This window comes from Amblyomma maculatum, chromosome 5 (assembly GCF_055883805.1).
Source record: "Amblyomma maculatum isolate TAMU_Amacu chromosome 5, ASM5588380v1, whole genome shotgun sequence".
Taxonomy (NCBI): Eukaryota; Metazoa; Arthropoda; class Arachnida; order Ixodida; family Ixodidae; genus Amblyomma; species Amblyomma maculatum.
The window spans coordinates 12,726,346-12,748,564 of record NC_139348.1 but is presented as its reverse complement, the minus strand read 5'-3'; the positions used below and the strand labels follow the sequence as shown (position 1 = coordinate 12,748,564).

The window sequence follows — 22,219 nt, the reverse complement described above, 5'->3', positions numbered from 1 at the left end:
TCGTCCGGACGCGTCGCGCCGGAGCGGATCGCACTCGCTTTTCGGACATGTGCCCCCGCCTTAGTTCTGTTGCCCAACGAATTCGCTTTTCCAAAAGCGACGATCTGGATATGCTTCGCGACGTGAGAGAATGCAATCCATTCGAAGACTGCATGCGACACGCTGTTCGGTGGACGCATATAGGTATGCGTCTTGCTAATTGTTCACTGTAGAGCAACGACGTTGAGAACAGCAATTTCCAATTCGACCGACTCTTGGCTACGGCCGCAGCATGGCTCGGCTCAAGGCAGCTCGACTGAACAAAATTAGTTTGGTTCATCTGTACTAGATGGCGCGGCATAACACGTACGCACAGTTTTTCGAGGCTTGTATGAAAGGTCCATACATTTTGCTTCACGTACACCACGTACGTGAAACTAAAAGTAGTCCTGGCGAAATGCGCGCAGCGCACGTAGACTTCTCACGTTTGCGTACGTAACTCTGTACGCACGTGAAACTAAAACTGTCTAATCTCAACTTTTTGCCCGCACGTCCTGATCAGCAAGGCGACCGGATTGCAGCTATTGGTTGCGCTGTAGGCGACGTCTCTGGCTCCTCCTCCCCGATCTTGCCAGGCAATATGGCCGCCAGCGGTGATAGCGAAGCGACGAGCGAAGCGTAGATGGTAGTTGTTGCTCTGCCGCAAAAACCAATATACTTTGCGCGCATTGCTTACTAGTGTTCCTATCGACTGTGATTTCCCCTCAAGTCGGATCATATGCGCTACTGTTATCTGCGCTGAGCTGAAGACAGTGATTTTCCAACCGGCGAAGTGTACTAGGTCGCACCGGTGTCACGATGTGTTTGTGATTATCGCTAGCCGCGAGGATCTTCACGGCCGACAGCCAGCAACAGTTTCACGGTGATTTTCATGCGCACGAATCGGCTCCTCAGCGCATCGAAAAGTGCCCGTGCATGTGTTGCGAAAGTGTTTACGACTTGAGCGACTGCCACCTAGAAGAGGACTGTCCATGTTTGCAAAGTTCGTCACACACTGTGTTTTCCTAATGATGAAATTAACTTGGTGACAGCTAGTCTGGCACCCGTTCCACTGGTCGCAGTGACCGCAACAGAAACGAGCACACGACTTTGTTTCCGCGATGTGTCGATCGCCTGCCTTGATCGCGGTCCGTGTATGTGCTGTGCTTGCCGAGCCCTTCCCGTGCGAGCGCCGAGCCCTTCGACGACGACGGTAGCCGCGCGGCTTTCGGGCTACTAATATGCCACTATTCCGCGGTTTGCGCTTTGTGCTGATATGGGTGCTCGACGGCACTGTGCAAACTGTGAAAATATCGTGTACTTTCACGGCAGCTGTCACTTTGAGAGCACCTTCCTGTTTATTTTTATTTCCTGCTAGCTATGGTGCCCCTATGTCTGCAATAAGTATCTGTGCGATGAATCGGTCGACTGAACACTACTGTATGTGATGGGCTAAAAACTTTATTACCACTTCAGGTCTTAAAAAAAAAAAAAAATTTAGACGCGATGCCAAAAAAAAAAAAAGTACAGTATGGCGGGAGGATATGCTAATGAAAAGAAGCACACCATATGCAACTGTGCCTCATGATATGGACACTTTGGTGTACCTAAGGCATGTTGAGCATGAAAACATATTTGGTTAAAAAGAAAGAAAACAATTGAAGAAATTATTGTGGTTACAATCTGCTTTCTTCCTGCATAACTTGGATGAGTTAAGTTCATTGGACAACTGCTTAGACAAATGATGTATATAGGCTTTATACTGACGTGATGCTGTTATCTGTTATGGAGTTGCACACATTACATCCCATACTTGTTGCTTTGACAGCTCTACTCTCGCCAGACTGCATGCCAACTCAGTTTCATTGGTATTGAGTAGCTGTTCAGCTGCATTTCTTTGCTGAGGAGTACCAATTGAGATATTTTCGATGCCATCAAAATCAGATGTCGATGCTCATGTCCGTGCCTATTTGCTGCTTCCATTTTGCTGTGACGCCCATGATTACTTGCCTACTGAGTGATATTGATGATGTACGTGTGCAAATCTTACAACAATGTAGAATGCAATACTGATTTTTTTAGTCTTTGTTGCATTTGCTGCTCGCCTAAATTTTTTGCACCTTGCAAAGTGATCAACTGAGTTTTCTCACATATCAGTTTACATTTGCTGTATGGCCACCACTGTGCATGGTCTCATACCACATTTGCAAAGATTCATTACTTTATCTTTTCATCGTGTGTTGAGCATTATCACATAGGTATTGGTTCTATAATGGTGATGTTGATCCACTATGAAAGCTGTGAGGCATGGATGTAACACCTGACTTGTTGACACTAAGGTCACATGTAACTTAATCTGAATTCATTCCTTTTTTGCTTAGATTGGATTTGCTGTTTGCATTCACAGATTCACTACTCTGCTTTGCACCTATGCAGAGTGTTACCTTAGCTTTGCAGGATAAGGTTATAACAGAATGGTTACAATCTAAGCGGGCAGCCTAATTCATTTTGTGCAATGACTAGCAAATGAGCTGGCAAGCCTTGCAGTGGTGACTTTACTGCTAACTATTTTAACATAAGAAAAAGTGATTTGGGAAGCAGAGTGTGTGAGCTGAAGGTCTCAGTGTGCCTCACAATTCATGAATTCACAAAAACATTGTACACAGTGCAATGAACGGTATTATGATGCCAGTTTTTCACAGAGTAACAGCCATGCAATTCAGTATGTCTTACTTTCCTACGCAAATACAAATAGCCTTAAAAGCCCTCACACACTATAATAAAAACCTCAGTACCACAGTGATAGTTTTGTTTGCAAGTATTGCTGTGCTTATTAATGAAAATTACATGGGTCACAAAAATACATTTTAACGAGCTGTATATGTGAACTTATTTTTCTAGTTATGGTAATGACACAAACAGCCAGGCTGTGGGACTCAAGAAGGGCATTTCTCTTTGGAAAGTGTGCAAGTTAATTACAACACTGTGTTTCATGGAACAAAAATTTGTTCAGTGGAAATATGTCGGCTTAACTTGTTTTTAAAACTTTTACACAAAGCATTAATATGGGTCTTGTGGAGCTGGCAAAAACACTGCTAAAGGACAAGGACAGTAGGAAAGAATAAATGCAATTGTACTATGTAGCAATTCTTGTTCTCCTTGTTTCTTCATGCAGTTTCCTCTTTTCTTTTCCCACGAGCTATCCCCACAGTGCACTGGGATCAAGCCCTTTAGAATTTACTGAGTCACGACAGGAGAAAGTACAGGAAGCAGTGTGTATGTGTACTTGTAATGCACATTATAGTTAGCCATCTCATCTCATTGGCCTCAAAGTCCCCGCTGAGGTGGCGCGCTCGACCGCTGTTCCCAAGGATATGGGATCAAATCCTGGCCTTGGCGGTCACTTTTGGATGGAGGCGAAAAACAAGGCACCCGTGTGCTGTGCGATATCAGTGCACATTAAAGAACCCCAGGTGGTCGAAATTTCTGGAGTCCTCCTTTACGGTGTCTCTCATAGTCCGAGTTGCTTTGGGACGTTAAACCCCACAAACCAAACCATTGACCTCAAAATGTTGCTTATTCTCATCATGATCCCAGAAGCATGCACCCCCTTCCAATACGAAGCATCTGATAAGAGACTACAGGACAGCTTCCACCATATCAGTTAAGACCACAGCTGCGTCATCACCGTTTCACTTGAAGCTGACCCCAAGAGATGTTAGCAAACCATGCATACCAAGTATCCCGGCTAAATTTCATCAAACCTTAAATTAGGTAGACTGGTCTAGGCTAGTGAAACCAACCGAGAACTATTCAGAGTTGATTGCCCTAGTCTCCAGTGGCTTTCCATTTGCCATGGTTTTTCTGCAGGTAGTAAAAACTAATTAGTGACTTATTTATTGGCCCCAGGAGCAAAGCATCAGCTCTAAAGTTGCAGATAGTGCTAAAAAGCAGCTGCCCGCAATGTTTGCTTCATGGCATGATTTCCATAGCTGGCTTCCACATCGAGCTTTCATATGACTAGCTGCTCACACATATCTCTCACCCACATCATGCAAAGCCACACCATGGAGAGCACTTCTGACAAAAGCCAATTTTGTTGTCCGAGCCACGTTTTGGGACATTGAAGAGGAATTGCTGTCATGCAGACACTTTATTTATTGGGTTTGTTGCCGTTCAAGACAGAGAAAAAAAGTTATGCAAAATAGAAGGCACCTTGGTGCAAACATTTCTGTCAGCTGTTTTGGAAAACAGTTTTCTACTTGCTTATTGATACTAATTGTTCTTGAAACCAATAATTTAAATGTTAACTATATAGCCTTAATCATTTTAAGGTTAAATAATGAAACACCAGCCTAGGCCAGGCAACTTTCAACAGCCCACAGCTGGATTATTTCACTGAGCTAGGGCACATCGATTTTCTGAAAGCTAGGACACCTGGTATATAACACACTGCATGGTCTTTTTTTTTTTTCTCTTTTAGTTGTTTTAATGTCACAGTCACCTTCTGTTTTAAGTACATCACACAATATGCTAAGTATTGATTTCAGGAAAAAAGTGCAAAATAAATAGCACCTGGGTGCACACATTTCTGGCAGCTTTTTTTTTTTTTTTTTTTTTTAAATTTAGTTTACTGCTTTTCTATTGATGCTAGTTTTTCTTGAAGCCAATGGTTGAAATGGTAATTGTATAGTCTTAATCATTAAAGGGTTCATAATGAATGCTGCATAATGAAACTCGAGCCAGGTAACCCTCAACAGCCACAGCTGGTGCGCCTAGCTAGTGGGCTAGCTATAGGCACACAAGCTTTTTTTGAAAGCTAGGACAACTGGTGTATAAAACACTCCAAGGCTCTCCTTTAGTTCTGTTAATGTCATGCCAGCTTATGTTTTAAACACATTACACAATATGCTTTGATTTTGTTTCTGCAATTCTTGAATTAAAATAATGTGTTTAGCTGCACAGTAATTTCTCAGCAGAAAATAAAGCATTTACCCAACAACTAGTGCTTTCATAAAGCAGCACAAATGCCCTGTGGAACAAATATGCAGCAACAACAGGGGCAAACTGCAGGTGATGTAAATATACCTTAATTGCCAGCCTTGGCGACTATCCAGCCTCTATTCCCACATAGGAATTGCTATACATATTGCTGAAATTCTGATGCTTTAGCTTGCACGTATCATAAATGAACTGCACCCAAGTAATCAGTCAGTTGAGAATAAGCTGTTTGCCCATGCGTGCTAGCTCTTCAGGTAGTGTCCTTGGGTCTGCCAATTTCCTTTTCACACCTCTGTTCCATATTGTACTTTTTGTCCTCATGGAAAGGGGGGAGGGGGGGGGGGGGGGGGCGTGGACAAAAAGAGTGCACTTGTTCACACTTGAGGCTATTCACCTGTAGATCCCTCTCCATATCTTGCTACCTTTCCCGGCTGTATCTGGGCCAGTTCGGGCTAGATTACATTGTTTTTGTTGCCCTTTCGTTTACATCTTGAACTTTCACAGTATCCTTCTTCAGCTGTCACTTCAAGAAATACCTTTCTGTTGCTTTGTTTTTATTGCCTGCTGGATATACGCATCTATATGCCTAAAAAAATATTTCTTTGATAGACGACTGAGCACAACTTCTGTATGATAGGCTGAACATGTCACCACATAAGGTTTTTTCGTCCCCTGCCCTTTCCACGCCGAGAAGAAAACGCGCTTCCGCTGGACAACTCTCCCGCTGCTCTGCGCGACTTTGCATTGAAGCCATCTGGGGTAAGAAGGGGGCTATCTGGAGAAAAATAAAAATTAATAGGCTAGATGGTGAGAGAGAGAGAGAGGGGGGGTACATGACAGTATTTTTAAGACCTTCTTTTTGAAGTACATTAGTTAACATTAAGAGAACATTCTAGCTTCTGTTAGACACATTACACGAGATGTTTTAATATTGTTATCTGTGGGAAGTGATAAAAGATATATGCTTCTCGACTGACAGTAAATCGCACCAGCATTTTCATACAGCAGCACAATGAGCCCCGTGGAGCAAATTTGGGTCAGCAGCTAGAACATATCCTGCAGGAAGCACGCAGTGTGTAGTGAACTGCACATAATTTCCTTATTTGCCAGTAACTATATATACCGCCACATAAAAATCGGTATATGTGTGTACATATGCTGTATGAATGCTTATGGTCTAGCTTGCATGCAATATTACATATATATAGATATACCTATATCAGTCCTCGATTTGCTTGACAACTTCCTTTATCACCATATATATATATAGCATTTAAAGGAGCGAACAGTCTCAGAGTGCAAGGCAAACTTTTTTTTTTTATTATTCATACTGTTGACATTTACGGGAATGTTGTCGTGTGTTGATTACTGGAATAAAGAGCATTAAATGCAAAGCGGAAGGAAAAACAACGCGCCGATGATGGGAGTCGAACCCACGACCTCCGAATGGTGCGTTCAGTGCTCTTCCAACTAAGCTCCATCGACGGCTGTCCTCCCCTCCGCTTGCTTGGGTATATATGTTCACTAACAGGATATATATATATCCGGTTAGGATATGCACATGACTGCACTGCAGGCTGCAACGCCCCTGTAAACTTCACAGCTGCCTTTTGGACAAGTCTGAAGTCACCTGAAAAGAAACATAGAACAAAAACAGAAAACCACAAGCACAAACAGGCAAAGGAATGAAAGAAAAATAAGTGAAGCTGCTATAAATGGACAAAGGCCACACATTTACACGAGCGCTGCACGGTGAGAGCTCTGAAGCGAAGCCAGTACATAAAACGTCACTGGCTGGTCTGGGCCTGGATCAAACAGACCGCTATGAGAGGGCCCGCTGAACCAGATGCAGACCAGAACCTGGCAGCGGCAGCAGAACAGCAGCACTGTTAGGCATTCAAGAGATTTTCACCCCGCATACAAATGGTCAACACATGTCGCGTCCTAGTGCTGGGCTGCCACTGCAAACTGGAAATTGCTTGAATTCCTAAATGCAGCACATGAACCAGTTTCAGGAAACCACTCACTGCAGTGCAAGCTGTGGGCCAGGTCTCAATTCTTTTGTCTAGCTTTAACGTGAGCTAACCGAGCAAACCTGAAAATGCCTATTGAATAAAATGTAGGCTGGAATTCGACAATGGCTACACCATGTTCACGTTCAAGGTAAATGTAACTTGCTATTTTGGAAGTACAATGCCAGCATCAAGTACTTTGTCCTGCCATGACACACGTCCAGCTTCAGAGAGAAAGTACTGCACGAGCTTTTCTCGCACTGCCTTTGCCTGAGCTCCATAGTTGTTGCTGCTGCACCTGCGAACAGGTGTAAAGCCAGGACCTGTGCGCTCATCAGCTCTCCATTCACCATCAATTACTCGCCCATCCTCTCCCACCCTGTCAACATCTGCTGGGGAACAATACTGAAAAATGGTGTCCTCTTCGTCATCAAGTGTCCTCAGGTAGTTATGCAAAAGCACAGTGGCCCATACTATTGCATCCACCGTTTTTGTAGAGGCCCTGATTTCCTGACGAAGGATCCTCCACCGGTTAACCAAAATACCAAAGGCATTCTCTACGATACGCCTTGCTCGACATAGCCTATAGTTAAAAATCCTCCTTTCTGAGTTCAGGCATGCTCCTGGGAAGGGTCTCATGAGATATGAAGACAGTGGGAAGGCCTTATCCCCAACTATGACATAAGGAAGTTCTACAGAGGTGCCTGGGAGCAGTCTTGGTTCTGGTATGGACCAAGAGCCTGCTCTGAATTCCTTCCCCAGTTCACAGCTGTTGAAGAGGCCAGCATCCCCACGAGAACCGCATTCCCCAATGTCTACTTTAATGAATCGATATCTGGCATCACACACAGCAAGTACAACTGTGCTGAAGCCACCCATGTAGTTGTGGAACATTGTTCCAGAGTTAGCAGGCGCCTCTATTTTAATGTGCTTCCCATCAATTGCCCCAATACAATTTGGAAAATTACAAAGGTCTTCAAATTCAAAAGCTATTCGTCTCTAGTCAGCTGTGGTTGGCTCTGGGAGATACAAGGGCTGAAGAACTTGCCGCAAGGCAATGCATGTTTGCCTCACAATACGGCCTGCTATAGAGTCGGAGATCCTGTACGACTTTGCTATAATCTTCAACGTGGAACCGTGTGCCAGGTACCTGCAAAAATAGGAAACCCAGTGAGTAGGACCAATGCAAAGCACTATTTGTACATGGAACAAACTTTTAGGCACAGATGTCATTCAGTGAAGCAGTTTATAATTTGGTTTACGGATTTAACGTTGCAAAGTGAACCAAGGTTATGAGGGATGCTGTTAGGTTAGGAGGGTCCGAAAATTTTGACTACCTGGGGCTCGTTAAAGTGCGCTAACATTGCAATGTACACAGGCGCCTTGCTTTTTGCCTCAATTGAAAAGTAGGCACCACAGCCTGGATCAAATACAAATCCTTGAGTTCAGGAGTAAGTGTCCATCACCGAGCTGATGTGGTGAGATACTAGTTCATATTGTTGAAAAGCATGAAATGAAAGCACAATCTCAAACAGGCAATACATAGGCATGGAACCACTCTTTGATTAAGAATGAAGTACTTAGTACAAGCACGAAGAATTTTGGAATTATTATTCTATTAGTCAGCAGATCACTACATCTGCAACCAATCATTAGCTGTAATAAAAGAATCGGCGTAGTCGGCGTCTTACTACACCTGCCCCCTTTGCTTCATATCTCAGAGCTGATCTGATGTCATAAAAGTCCTTGAGGGCAAGGAGCAGTAGTCGAAGAACGAGACTATGCAAGGCTTGGCAGTGGTATTTTTCTTTCGTATAGGTTGTGCCTACTTTGAACACAAAGTGCAGTGCCACTGGCATTCACACCACTAATGTTTCTGTTAACTAAACAAGGGAACATGCAAACAAATCTCGGAACACACTTGCTGCAATGCCTGAAGTCAGAGGCACTTTGGCAATGAGTTTCCTCAGTACCGAGCCAGGCCACTGAGCTCTTGTTCACTTGTACTGTTTGGTTTCGGTTTGTAGGGTTTAAACGTCCCAAAACGACTCAGATTATAGAAGTCAAAAGATTATGACATGTATTCTAGCTTTCAGTTCTTCACTGAATCTTGGTTGATGCAAATACGAACATTATCTCACCCATCCATAAGCTTGAGAATGTGAGCTAGGCCCAGTATATGTGATATGCTCTGCCAATATTAATACACGAGAAATGGAATCATGTGCCTTGTAAAAAGCCAGCAAAATGTATACAGCTTTACACTTGGTAAATATAAAAGTGCAGGTTCTCACTATATGGTTGGGCATCTAAATATCTGATCAACGAGGATCCAAAGGAAATTAATGTACGGACATTTGAGTGTGAAACCTTATAAAAGGAAGTAACGTAAATGTGCTGGATGCATGCAAGTCCCCAAAAGAGGACTCAAAATCCATAAATATTAGTTTTCCACCACCTTAAATTGAAATAACAGTATCAAGACCTGTTGCTCCCTTACGACAACGCAAATTTGCAATGCACTGTCATGAGATATTTTATTATCGGACTGTTTTTTAGACTTACACAGTCCCTTTACATGCTATGTAAATATATAGCCTTTTGTTTTCCTTGTATTCAGTATCTACATATTCGATGTTGAACGAGCCATGCATAAAAAATTGCAGTATGTTTGCAAAAAAAGTCATCAATAGACCCTGACATTCAAGGCATGCAATCAAGCTATGGAGATGTAATTTACTTAGGATCATCACACCTAAATCAAAATTCAAGCAAGTCTACATGTTTTCTTTGCAGCTGGGAGCCCTTTGTGTCAATAGGCCATGGTCAACATTCTGCTAGAAGTATGCTTAAATATTAGTTCAGCATGATATGGTGGCCTGGAATTTTTATACCTTTTTTTAGCCTAAGACAATAAGATAAATCAGGGGAGTTGACTACTTTTCTGTGTTTGCTGATTACTATAATTGCTGCAGCATTATTCTGCTGTGAAATTTTGTCAGCGTTCAGCATTTCCTCTTCAGCAGCTTTGGAACCGCTTGACTACAAAATACTAACAGCAAGCTAAACAGTGAAGCAAATATTCACAATATTCTAACATATTTTCACATTTCTACTTAGCACTGGTCGATGGATGTCTTGCATTGTTTGTAAAATAAGGTATGTGCAATCAAGAAACAAACTGGGAGATCTCACGAAAAGCACATGGTGTACAAGACATGGCAATACTTGACAATATAGAATTGACCACAAATGTAAAGGAATGCTTACAGCCACAATAAAAAGTTAGTATAATCCAAAATGACATTATTGCCTTCTTGACCGAGCAGATGTTGAAATGCTGAAAGGATGATTACATGCAGGATCTAACCATAAGCACTTAAAAAGCTTACTAGTACAGCTGTGACTACGCACATAAGTAGAACAAGAAAGCCCATGAGGCGCTGGGCACTGTGAATTACAAGTAAACAATACATTTTTTTTTTTCATACATGCGGTACAATAACTAAAGAGCTTAAAATGTAGATGCACCTTAAACAGATGACAGCATTGTATACACCTGCACATGGTATATGCTACTTACACGTCACTGGATTGAAAAACACACACACACACACACACACACACACACACACACACACACACACACACACACACACACACACACACACACACACACACACACACACACACACACACACGCGCTTACCTTAATGTGAATGCCAGCTTCTCCCCAGCTGACAAACTGACCACTGAGGCTTTGAATGGCTCAATCAGAGGTCTAACCAACTCTAGGAGACTGTCAAACCTGCACAATAACAACAGCATAATGAGACACTTGTCTATTGAATAAAATGAGTTAGACAACCCCACGTTTCCTGTACGCAAAAAAGCACGGCAGATGCATGTATGCTGAGTAACAAGGGCGATATGCTACAGCGGCCACGGGTAAAATTAAAATTAGTTCATGCTTTTTACTGACTGAGAAATTCATGAACGTGATGTTGGCCGTACTCCTTCGTATCGGGTGAGCCTAGGTAATTACCGCGAAGCTGAGGTAAAAAAACACACACAAAAAAACAATAATAATGGAACCAACTAGGCAAGAAATTGATGTCCATACTTTATTTTTTTCATTGACGAGCACTTCCGCGCCTTTGGCTCGCTTCGTTGAAAGGCTTCATTGAGGTTAATAATGCACAAATGTAACCGCGTTTGCATTCCCAGTCTCTTTCATAGTTATGAGTAAAACAAACTTAGTAATAAAGTTTTCACACGCTCTATGCTCTGACGGATGAAAACGCACTTCCATCTCGTGCATCCCTGACGCGAGCACACTACCTGCTCCGGCGTACTGCACTCAAGAAATTCACGAAATACAGGCAAGGATGATATGAACATGTACTACTTACCTTTCCACAGACATGCGGAAGTACTGGAAGAAGTCTGTGCCGTCTCCGCTCCTCATGTCCCGCACCAACGTAAAATACTCGCAGAGTCGACGCCGATCTCTCAAAAGACGTTTTGTAGGCTTACGCCTTTTACGTTGCTGCTGGTGGATTACGTCGGCGGCGAAACTGACCAACTAAAGACCAATTGACATCGCTAGTGGCGGCCATGTAGGTAGTCAGGCGCTCTGCTGAACTGCTACTCATGTGGTAGCTGACGAGAGCCATCGACCACACCAAAAGCCTCGACAAAAACCACGCTATGGCGATTCCGACGCAGCCGAGATGCAGCGCGCTAGAAAGGAAGACGCGAAAGAGCTCCGCGGTGGTCACGCAGCAGTTGGAGAATGATAGTATTGGACAGAAGGCGACGCCCGAACGCGCCAATCGGGACGCTGGAACCGTCCGGCTGACCGGCAGTCAGCAAAACGATCGTACAACACCCTTTCCGCACCCCGTCCGCTTGAGGCACAAAACGTGCGGGCCGCATGCGTGCGGAGCGGGTCAAAAAAGCAACCGTACAGCGGCCTGGTCTCGTAGAACGCATCATGCCGCCTCAGCCGTCCGGAAAAGCCGTGAAGGCTTAGGAGCGGTTAGGCGTTGCGCTAGCTGTCTAGCTAAGTCGTTGCGATGGCGCCGCCGCAGCCTAGGTTGCGTCCGTTTACCTTCTTCGGCCGCGTGCCGAAGGGGGTGAACAGCACCGACATCTGCAAAGAGTTGGTAAAGCGATTTACTAGAACTGAGATCGGAGGTGTGCAGGACTTTCAGGCTGGACGTTTTGAGATTTGCCTCAAAAACAAGAGGGTTGTTCAAACCTTCCTTGCCGACCCAGTCATCACGGTGAAGGGCACCGCCGTACGCTTCGCGTACCGCGGGAAACTAAGCACGACTGTGCGCGTGTTTGGCTTTCCAAACGACCTCGACGTGAGAGAGCTGCGAGAGGCCTTGGAGCGGTACGGACCCGTGGAGTCCATCACCACCGAGTTCGTGCCGGAGTTCGAGGGGTACCGAGCGGCAACCGCCGCGTGAGGATGGACTTACGACGACCGCTGCCGAACTTCCTGCAGGTGGCCGAATTCACCCTGCAGTGCGAGTACGAGGGGGTCGCACGTGTTTGCCGGCGCTGCGGCGCTAGTGGCCACGTGCGCGCTGCGTGCGATGTCCCCTTGTGCGCGCGCTGCGGGGCCTTCGGCCACGCTTCGTGCACCCTCCCCTGCCCCCAGTGCGGCGCGGATCACGCGCTGATCAAGTGTGGTGCTAGGACGTTCGCGTCCGTGGCCAAACACGCCATGGTAGTGGCCGCTGCAGCCGCAGCTGTGCCACAACCCACCCAGCCTGCTGCCAGAGAGCCGACCGACGCGTTGTCTTCGGAACAACCGCCGGAAGGCACCGAGGACTACGAGGAGACAACTGACACCCCAGTCGCGGTGAGTGACGTTTCTCTTACCGCGTCCGAACTGTCCTCGCAGGCCGTGCAGAACCGCCTCGCTCCTCGGAGCGACCACGCTCACAGCGGCCCTGCTGATCCCATCGAACAGCAAGCGCCACCATTGGCCGAGAGTCCGGAGCACGTGGCGGTTACGCAGCAGGCAGGCGACCAACTGGAGAGCCAGACAAGCGGCAGCCTCGTCCAGTCCGATGACGAAGAGTTTACTCCCGTCACCCGGAGGAAACGAGGCAGACCGCTGCCGCGCATTCGACACCGAACCCCTTCCGCAAGCAGCTCGGTTACATCGGGAGCTGCCACTCAGGCGAAGCGGCGCAATGAACGATCTCCGTCGCCGCTGTACGCGACCGAAGGCGTGATTGTTGCGCCATGTGTGTTATGTGGTGGGGCCTTTCCAGGCCAATGCGACTGTGTGGAACTGAGCTCCTCGTCAGAGGAGGGGGCAGATGCCCCGCGACCGTAACCGCCTTCCTGGCGCGTTGCGGCCCTTGTCCGGGTAGGACCTTCGCCCCAAAACAAAAAAACTCTCCCCCCCATTCTTGGAGGGGGAGGGGGCCTTGCCGGGGGCGTCGGATGAATGATGATGGGCTGATGGATTATGTGCGATCCTGGGACGCGGCACCCTCGGGTGCCAAGTCCCCTTCCTATCTGACAACGGCAAGGGAGAAGCACGCACGAGGAGTGAGAGGTAGTCTGCTCACCTGCGTGCGGCTTTGTGCTCACGGCCCGCGGCAGTCAGTGCGCGCTGGACCGGGAGCAGAGGGTGAAGGCGGCGGTCTCCCGACGGGAATGCTGATCCGTGCGCGTGCACGCCCAACCGTCAAAAGACACCGAGGGAGCTGCGACAGACGCGCATCTCACCTCGGCTCGGGGAGAGGAGGTTTCCCGGGTATGCCAGTAGGAAAGAAGGAAACCCGTGCGGTGTCGCCGCGGGAGCCTGGGAGGATGGGAGGGTGGCCAGTGTGCCCTCTCCTCACGGTCCTCCCCAAGAGCGCACGTAATCACGCGTGTTAACTACGCGCGGCCCTTTATAATGGGGGCAGGGGATTATGAATCCCCACAATGTATAGCTAACCGGCATGCTCTTATTATTTGCAAGTGCAATAAATAGCATTGGAGTATTAGCTATGTGTCGTCCCCGTCCTTTGCCCCTTTGTTCCCCTCCGCGGGTCGCTAGCGAGGCCGCTGCATCCGCGGAGTGGCTACGGGGCGGAATACCGTCCCCTCATAACTACCACAATCGTGAGGGCTGACGGCATCCGAGCTGACCCTGAGAAACTTGCTGCCGTTATTGCTGCCTTTCCGGTCCTCGCCCACAAAAAAAGCAGTTCGACGGTTGTTGGGGCTGTGCTCTTATTATCGCCGATTTATTAAAAATTTGCACAGATGGCCAGCCCTCTGACCATCTGTGCAAAGCCGAGCAGCAGATTCCTTTCGATGAGTTACGACACCGGCTTCAGTCACTCACGATCCTGGCACATTTCGACGACAATGCCGACACAGAGCTACACACGGATGCGAGCATCGTCGGCCTTGGTGCCGTTCCAGTTCAGCACCAAGACGGGGTCGACAAAGTAATTGCAGCCTACGCCAGCCGTGCCCTTTCCCGTGCTGAGTCCAACTTTTCCACCACTGAAAAAGAATGTTTGGCGGCAGTATGAGCCGCTGCGAAGTTCCCGCCCGTACCTTTATGGCCGACCGTTTCGTGTCATCCCTGACCGTCACTCGTTGTGTTGGCTGAAAAAGTACCCTTGCGGCCGCTTAGTACATTGGGCATTGCGCTTGCAGGATTTCGATTTCGTCGTTATTTATAAGTCCGACCGAAAGCACACTGATGCTGATAGCCTGTCCTGCGCTCCCGCCAACCCTCCTCCGTCACACCCCACCGACGACGATAGCTTCCTCGGAGCCGTCAGTACGCCCGACCTCGTTTCCAGAAAGCGTGCCGACGCCGAGGTGCGACTGATCATCGCCCATCTTAAAGGTGGGCACTCTATATACCCCGGTACCTTGCTCAGGGGCTGTCATCATTCTTCCTCCGCAATGGGGTGCTTTATAAGAAGAATTCTACTTCTAGTGCAAAAACATACCTGCTAGTCATACCGGCTGATCTAAGGCACGAAATCCTCCTGGCCTGCCAGAACGAACAAAGTTCCGCTTATCTTGGCCTAACACGAACCCTAAACCGAGTCCGGCAGAATTATTACTGGTGTAAGATGGGGGTTTATTGATCAAATCAGCAGGACTCGATCGACAGGTCTGGGCAGATCAGCGGTGAGCACAGCAACAGCGAACACCGTCAGGTCCAACACGCGCAGCGATCACGATTCCACTGCCTAGAATGTTCCTCGTGTACTTCTTCCTCTTCACAATTATCCGCGGGACGAAGAGGAGACATCCTGGCGACTTACGGCGTGAGCAAGACGGCAGGGTCGTAGTAAGGTTTAAGGCGCTGGACGTGAACAATCTCGCGTCCGCGCCGGCTTAGATCATGAGACGGCGTAAGAGGTTCCACCACATAATTAACCGGAAAGGTGCGCTCCAGAACTCGGTATGGGCCATGGTATTTAGCAAGAAATTTTGAAGACAGTCCAGGAGCATTGGAAGGTATCCACAGCCACACAAGAGCGCCAGACGAGAAGTCCGGTGTCGAGTGTTGGTTGTCATGGTTGGATTTATGGCGGTATTGGGTGTTAGCCGTGAATGCGCGGGCAATTTGTCGAGTCTTCCGCATGCTGGGCTGCTTGAGACGCAGGAGTATACTCTGATATGTCTAGCTGATACGGGAGTATGGTGTCGATTGTAGCAGAGGGGTGACGGCCGTAGAGGAGAAAAAAAGGAGAGAAGCCAGAAGTAGTCTGCGTTGCGGTATTGTAAGCGTAAGTGACATACGGAAGGACGAGGTCCCAATTTGAGTGGTTGGAGGAGACGTACATAGAGAGCATGTCGCCAAGGGTACGATTGAAACGCTCAGTGAGGCCATTAGTCTGGAGATTATAGGCGGAGGTTGTTCTATGAATAATGTTGCACTTGGTGAGCAAGGCTTTCACAACGTCACTCAAGAAAACGCGTCCTCTGTCGCTGAGCAACTCTCGAGGTGCGCCGTGGCAAAGAACAAATCGCTGCAAAATGAAGGAAGCTACTTCTGACGTTGTGGCAGATGGAAGTGCGGCGGTTTCTGCATACCTCGTCATATGATCAACGGCTACAATAGCCCAGCGGTTGCCGGCTGCAGTATAGGGAAGCGGCCCATACAAATCGATGCCGACGCGGTCGAAAGGGCGTGGTGGGTTGGGTAACGGTAGCAACTCTCCAGTTGAGGAGATGGCTTGCGACGTTGACAGGTGAGGCATGAGCGAACGTACTTGAGTACGAAGGTGTACATGCCCCGCCAGTAATAACACCCGCGTGACCGGATTGTGGGTCAGCGTGGAAATAGTCACAGATTTGCGAACGTAGCTGCCAGGAAATAACTAGCAACCACTTGCGGCCATCTGTGCAGTAGTTGCGGCGGTAGAGGAGGTTATCACAAATGGTGAAGTGGGAAGCATGGCGGCGGAGAGCACGCGATGGAGAAGCAGCTGTGGGTTTGGAGATGAAATCTAGGAGAGAATTTATCCAAGAATCTTGACGCTGCGCTGACGGCATGTCATTGATGTGAAGCGATGGCGGGGAAACGTCGGAAGAGGCAAGGCTCGCGACCTCAGCTGTAAGGGGGCAGCGGGAAAGTGCATCGGCGTCGTGATGCTTGCGGCCGGAGCGGTAAACAACGCGGACATCATATTCCCGAAGGCGAAGAGCCCATCTTGCCAGTCTGCCGGACGGGTCTTTCAGTGAGGAAAGCCAGCAAAGCGCATGGTGGTCCGTCACTATGTCAAAAGGGCGGCCATGGAGGTAAGGGCGGAATTTAGTAAGAGCCCAAATAATCGCTAAGCACTCTTTTTCCGTGACAAATAATTGGATTCGGCCTTCGTGAGTGTTCGGCTATCATAGGCGACCACGTGTTGCTGAGCGAGCACAGCGCCGAGACCAATACCACTGGCGTCCGTGGGGACCTCAGTAGGCGCTGTGGGATCGAAGTGACGTAGGAAAGGCGGTGCCGTGAGGATCCGGCGTAAAGTATTGAAGGCATCGTCGTACGTAGGCGACCACGACGAAAGGTCGGAACGGCCGGACAGAAGGTCTGTCAAGGGAGCAGCAATTGAAGCAAAATTTCTGATAAAGCGGCGAAAGTAAGAGCACAGCCCGAGGCGTAGATCTTTGATGGATGTCGGTTTGGGAAAGGCTGCTACGGCATGAAGTTTGGCAGGATCTGGAGATACACCTTCTTTGGAGACAACGTGTCCAAGAATGGTGAGCTGGCGGGCGGCAAAACGACATTTTTTTTTCAAATTCAGCTGCAGTCCGGTATCAGATAGGCAGGTCAAAACGTGCTTCAGACTGTAGAGGTGTGTGTAGAAGTCAGGAGAAAAGACGACAATGTCGTCGAGGTAGCAGAGGCACGTCTTCCACTTTAGGCCACGCAAAATAGTGTCCATCAACCCGCTCAAATGTTGCCGGAGCATTACAAAAGCCAAACGGCATAACTGTAAATTCGTACAAGCCGTCGGGAGTTACAAAGACAGTTTTGGGCGATCAGCCGCGTCCAGGGGAACTTGCCAGTAGCCGGAACGTAAATCTAGGGAAGAAAAGAGCTCGGCGCCTTGCAAACAATAGAGAGCGTCGTCGATGCGTGGGAGAGGGTAGACGTCCTTTCGGGTAATCTTATTCAGGCGGCGATAATCGACACAAAAGCGGATAGAACCATCTTTCTTTTTTACGAGGACAACAGGTGACGCCCAAGGGCTGCTTGAGGGCTGACTCACGCCATTCTGAATCATTAGGTCGACTTGCTCTTCGATAGCCTGGCGTTCGGTTGCAGACACACGATAGGGGCGCTGTCGCAGTGGTGCGTGGGTGCCGGTGTCGATGCGATGAGTGACTGTAGCAGCTTGACCCAAACAACTTTGATGAGAGTCGAAGGAGGAGCGAAATTGATGTAGTAGGTTCAAAAGCTGAGTGCGCTGCGCGGGAGGAAGATCGGCGTCGATGGAGCGGAGGAACAAGTGTAGAGGGAGGAGCGGGCGCAGGTGAAGGGGGGCTGAACGCAGTCACGGCAGAGTGCGACGCGTCGTCAGGTTCCTCGGGGATCAGAAGAGATGCGATTGGCTGGATACTGCCGAGGCATTCACCATGGCGCAAAGCAGTAGGGAAGTTAAATGGGTTAGAGACCCATAACATGGAAAGGCCAGCGGAAATAGCGAGCAGAGCGTAGGGCAATGGAAGAATTGCGGCGCAGGAAAGTATGGGCTGGTGTGAAGAGAACGGTCTCATCGTTAACAGAGGTACAAGCGACACGAACAAGCACAGAAGAGCAGGGAGGAAGGTCGATATCTTCGGCGACGAGGGCTTTAGCACAGGAATTTCGTGGATCAGCGTCTGTTAAGGCATCGAGCAAAGTCGAGAATCCCACTTCAGCTCGCACAATCGATAATAGCAGTGTGACGCGACAGGAAATCCCAGCCTAAAATAACAGCGTGTGAGCAACTTGGCAGCACGACGAACTCAATGGCATAAAGGAAATTCTGGATAACTACTCGAGCGGTGCACGCTGCTAAGGTCTTGATATGCTGAGCGCTGGCCGTTCGCAGCGAAAGTCCCGCAACTGGCGTCTTCACTTTCTTCAAAGAGCTACAATGTTTTGCGTCCATAACCGAAATCGCGGCACCATGCAGTGTCAATTAGAGCCCTGACAGCAATGCCCTCGGATAAGGTTGGCCGGCGACAGATGATGACTTTGAAAGTTCGACGGGGTCGCAGTTCTCGCCTCAGGAACTGCGGCCTCTAGTTTTCCTCACATGAAGCGTTCTGTCGACGTCATATCGGAGAGACAGAGGCGACGGTGAACGGCGGTCGGTCATAGCTGAGCGGTCTGGGGAGAAATGACGGCCGGCTGGAGGCTCAGTAGGTGCGGAATACTGAGGCGTCGAAGGCCAGTACCCACAACCATGAGTAGGTATATAGTGCCGACACTGAGAGATGGTTTCGACAATAACGAGAAATATGTCCAGCCAGTCCGCAAGTATAACAAATTGGGCGATTATGTGTCGTGCGCCAGGGATTGCGCGGTCTTGGGGCCGGTCGAATAAAATGCGCAGGTCCTCGAGAAGGACCAGGAGGCGGCTGAACGTAGGCAGGTTGCGGCGGAGCATACGTGGGTGGTGGTCGGGCAGCAACAGCCGCATATGTCAACGGGGCTGCGACAGGCATAGATTAAGGGGCTGGAGGAAGAGATTCAGCTACTTGTTCCTGAATAATCTGGCGCAAACTTGGAGCTAGGTGTGAGGAATTAGGTTCTTCATGGCAGGACACAAGGGAGAGCTGTCGAGCAACTTCTTCCCGAATGAAGCTCTTGATTTGTGCAAGCAGCGCAGAATGTTCAGCTGCATCTGTCAGGCCAGCAAGCGACTCAGAGTGCATGGTGTTCGCGCGAGTTATGGCCCTTTGTTCGCGCAGTTCATGATAACTTTGACGCAGTGTGACCACTTCTGCGACGGTGCGGATATCTCGAGCATTCAGCATCTGGAAGGCGTCGTCATCAATGCCTTGCAGAATGTACTTAATCTTGTCGGCCTCTGACATCTGTGCGTTCACGCGCTTGCACAAATCGACGACGTCCTCGATATAACTTGTGAAATTCTCACCAACCTGCTGAGACCGCGCACGCAAGTTTCCTCACGGCCGGACGGCCGAAAAATTCAGCGAAGCTAGCTTTGAACACGGACCATGATGCAATGTCCGCTTCATGGTTTGTCAAAGATTTCTGTTCAGCTTTACACTCAGTCTTAAGCGCGTTATCTATGGAACGCAAAAATGTAATTATAATGGGTGACATCAACATTAACACATTAGACCCCAACTGCCCTTCACATAAAGATTACTTGGATGTTTTAAACATTCATGGTTTTGAAAATCTTATTACCATTCCGACACGCGTTTCGGCGAGTGGTTCAAGCTCACTTATAGATCACGCCTTATCCAACCTAATAACCGCCCCCGACGCAGGTGTCATAGAGGCTGATTTAACTGATCACTGCCCTATTTTCATTCAGCTGGATAACTATGTTAACCAGGCTAGGCATACACTCCGCATTAAAAAAACACTGAGTGCTGCATTATTCCTTGAACGGATTGCCAATGTTGACTGGTCAGTAATCAAGGCCATTGAAGACGCTGACAATGCATTTAACCAGTTCTTTCTTATTATCTCTAATGCTGTTAATCAAAGCTCCACTGTATCTACGCGCAATAAAAAATATTCAGCTCCGATTAATCCCTGGATGTCTTCCAGCCTATTAAACAGTTTAAGGAAAAAAGATAACCTCTACAAAAAGAGCAAAAAACAACCATTCAACTTGAGACTTCTAGCACGCTATAAGAATTATTCTAATATATTAAGCATGCTCCTCACAACAGCTAAGAAAAAATACTATGAAAGAGAGTTAAATCTAGCCGGAAATGACGTTAACAAGAAGTGGAAAATTATTAAAGCATTCCTAAATAGAACCACCACAAAAGTTCCCATATCTGCAATTTCTTCAGGCAAGAAAACATTTAGCAACCCGGTAGACATTGCTGAAGCGTTTAGTGACTCATTTGATTTACCATCAGGTAATTCTAACATTGCTACAAGTTATACATTACAACGATCTCCCCATAGCATTTTCCTTTTCCCTGTGTCACCTGACGAGATCTGCAAAATAATACACAATCTGAAGGACACCAGTCCAGGTCTGGATAATATACATTCTTCTCACATAAAGACGATTGCTCATCTCATTTGCGATGTCCTCGCTCACATTATTAACCTGGTGTTCAAATCCGGAATTTTTCCTACTGTGCTGAAAAAGACTAAGCTCATTCCTATCTTCAAAAAGGGAGATAAGCATAACATTTCAAATTACCGCCCTATAGCTATTCTGTCATTTTTCAGTAAAATCATCGAAAAAGCCATTGTTGGCCGACTAAATAGCTATTTATCTAAATTTGACATTCTCTCGCCTAACCAATTTGGTTTTAGATTAGGATTCTCTACTGAATTAGCTGTGATCGCTCTCACTGATCAAATTAAATCCGTCATTGATGCGGGTAACATCGCTGGTGCATTATTCATCGATCTCTCCAAAGCATTTGATTCCCTTAACCATACTATTTTATTCAATAAGCTTGACGCTATCGGAATAACTGGGCCTGCCCTTACTCTAATCAAAAGCTATTTATTCGAAAGAAAACAAGCGGTATTCATATCAGAGACATATTCAAAATACAAGACCACAAACATTGGAGTTCCGCAAGGTTCACTTCTTGGTCCTCTCTTATTTTTATTGTACATTAATGACCTCCCTGTGCGCCTTAATAATTCTAACTGTTTTCTTTATGCAGATGACACCACCATCTTAACATCGGGTTCACACATAAACACTGTGGTTGAAAAACTGAATGCTGATGCAGACACTGTATTAAGCTGGTGCCGGGATAATATGCTGTCCATTAATGCATCCAAATCTAGTTTTATAGTTTTCAGCTCATCTCATAAAATTACCTGCGAAACCCCGTTTGTTAACATCGGCTCTAACTCTATCTTTGCTTCTGATCATGTGTCATTTTTAGGTGTGGAACTTGATAAACATCTAAAATTTCGGACTCACATCACATCTATTTCTTGTAAAATGGCTTATGGCATTAGAGTGCTAATTAAAGTTCGGCCGTATTTTGATATTCCCACGCTCATTTCTCTATATTACTCGTTCATCCACACTCACATTCAGTACTGCATTTCATCTTGGCACTTATCTTCCCTGCAAATTATCCAAAATCAAGCTATACGCATTATTACTTGCAGTCACCGCCCTTCGTTTGCTCCAATCACACAATATTCTTTCTGTGAAGAAAATAATAGACTACAGTTTATGTATCCTAATGTACAAATCTGTTAGAGAGCTACTTCCATTCTCACTAACCACCAATGATCAAATTCCGCGTCGTACGGACACACGTTTCGCCATCAACAACAACTTCTTGCTGCCTAAACCAAACACTAATTATGGGAAACAATCAGTCCGATTCTCTGCTACCACTCTTTGGAATTCATTACCTACAACTATCAAACAATCATTAACTATTTTTGCCTTTAAATCCGCTCTTCGTCAGTTTTTGTTATCCCACTTATTGTAATTTTCAAGGTAATCTGTTCA

General features: G+C 47.1%; 1 protein-coding gene across 2 annotated transcripts; it reads right to left on the bottom strand.

The window, feature by feature from the left end:
* Positions 1-6,323: 6,323 nt before the first annotated feature.
* On the bottom strand, positions 6,324-11,998 carry LOC146187773 (uncharacterized). Of its 2 annotated transcripts, none has more exons than XM_084603530.1 (3): positions 11,444-11,998; positions 10,741-10,839; positions 6,324-8,181 (listed from the first exon to the last, which is right to left on the bottom strand). In XM_084603530.1, the coding sequence occupies exons 1-3, from the start codon at positions 11,497-11,499 to the stop codon at positions 8,031-8,033; spliced, it is 306 nt and encodes a 101-aa protein (XP_084459656.1). In that variant the 5' UTR covers positions 11,500-11,998; the 3' UTR covers positions 6,324-8,030. The 2 variants fall into 2 exon arrangements, with proteins under 2 accessions (XP_084459656.1, XP_084459657.1); XM_084603531.1 differs by having other exon boundaries at positions 10,741-10,830.
* Between the last annotated feature and the right edge of the window lie 10,221 nt (positions 11,999-22,219).

Coding starts and splice junctions, on each gene's coding strand:
- LOC146187773 (XM_084603530.1), bottom strand. CDS start 11,499: ATGAGGAGCGGAGACGGCACAGACTTCTTCCAGTACTTCCGCATGTCT. Junction 10,840..11,443: donor TTCCGCATGTCTGTGGAAAG/GTAAGTAGTACA, acceptor GTTATTGTGCAG/GTTTGACAGTCTCCTAGAGT. Junction 8,182..10,740: donor AAGCTGGCATTCACATTAAG/GTAAGCGCGTGT, acceptor CTATTTTTGCAG/GTACCTGGCACACGGTTCCA.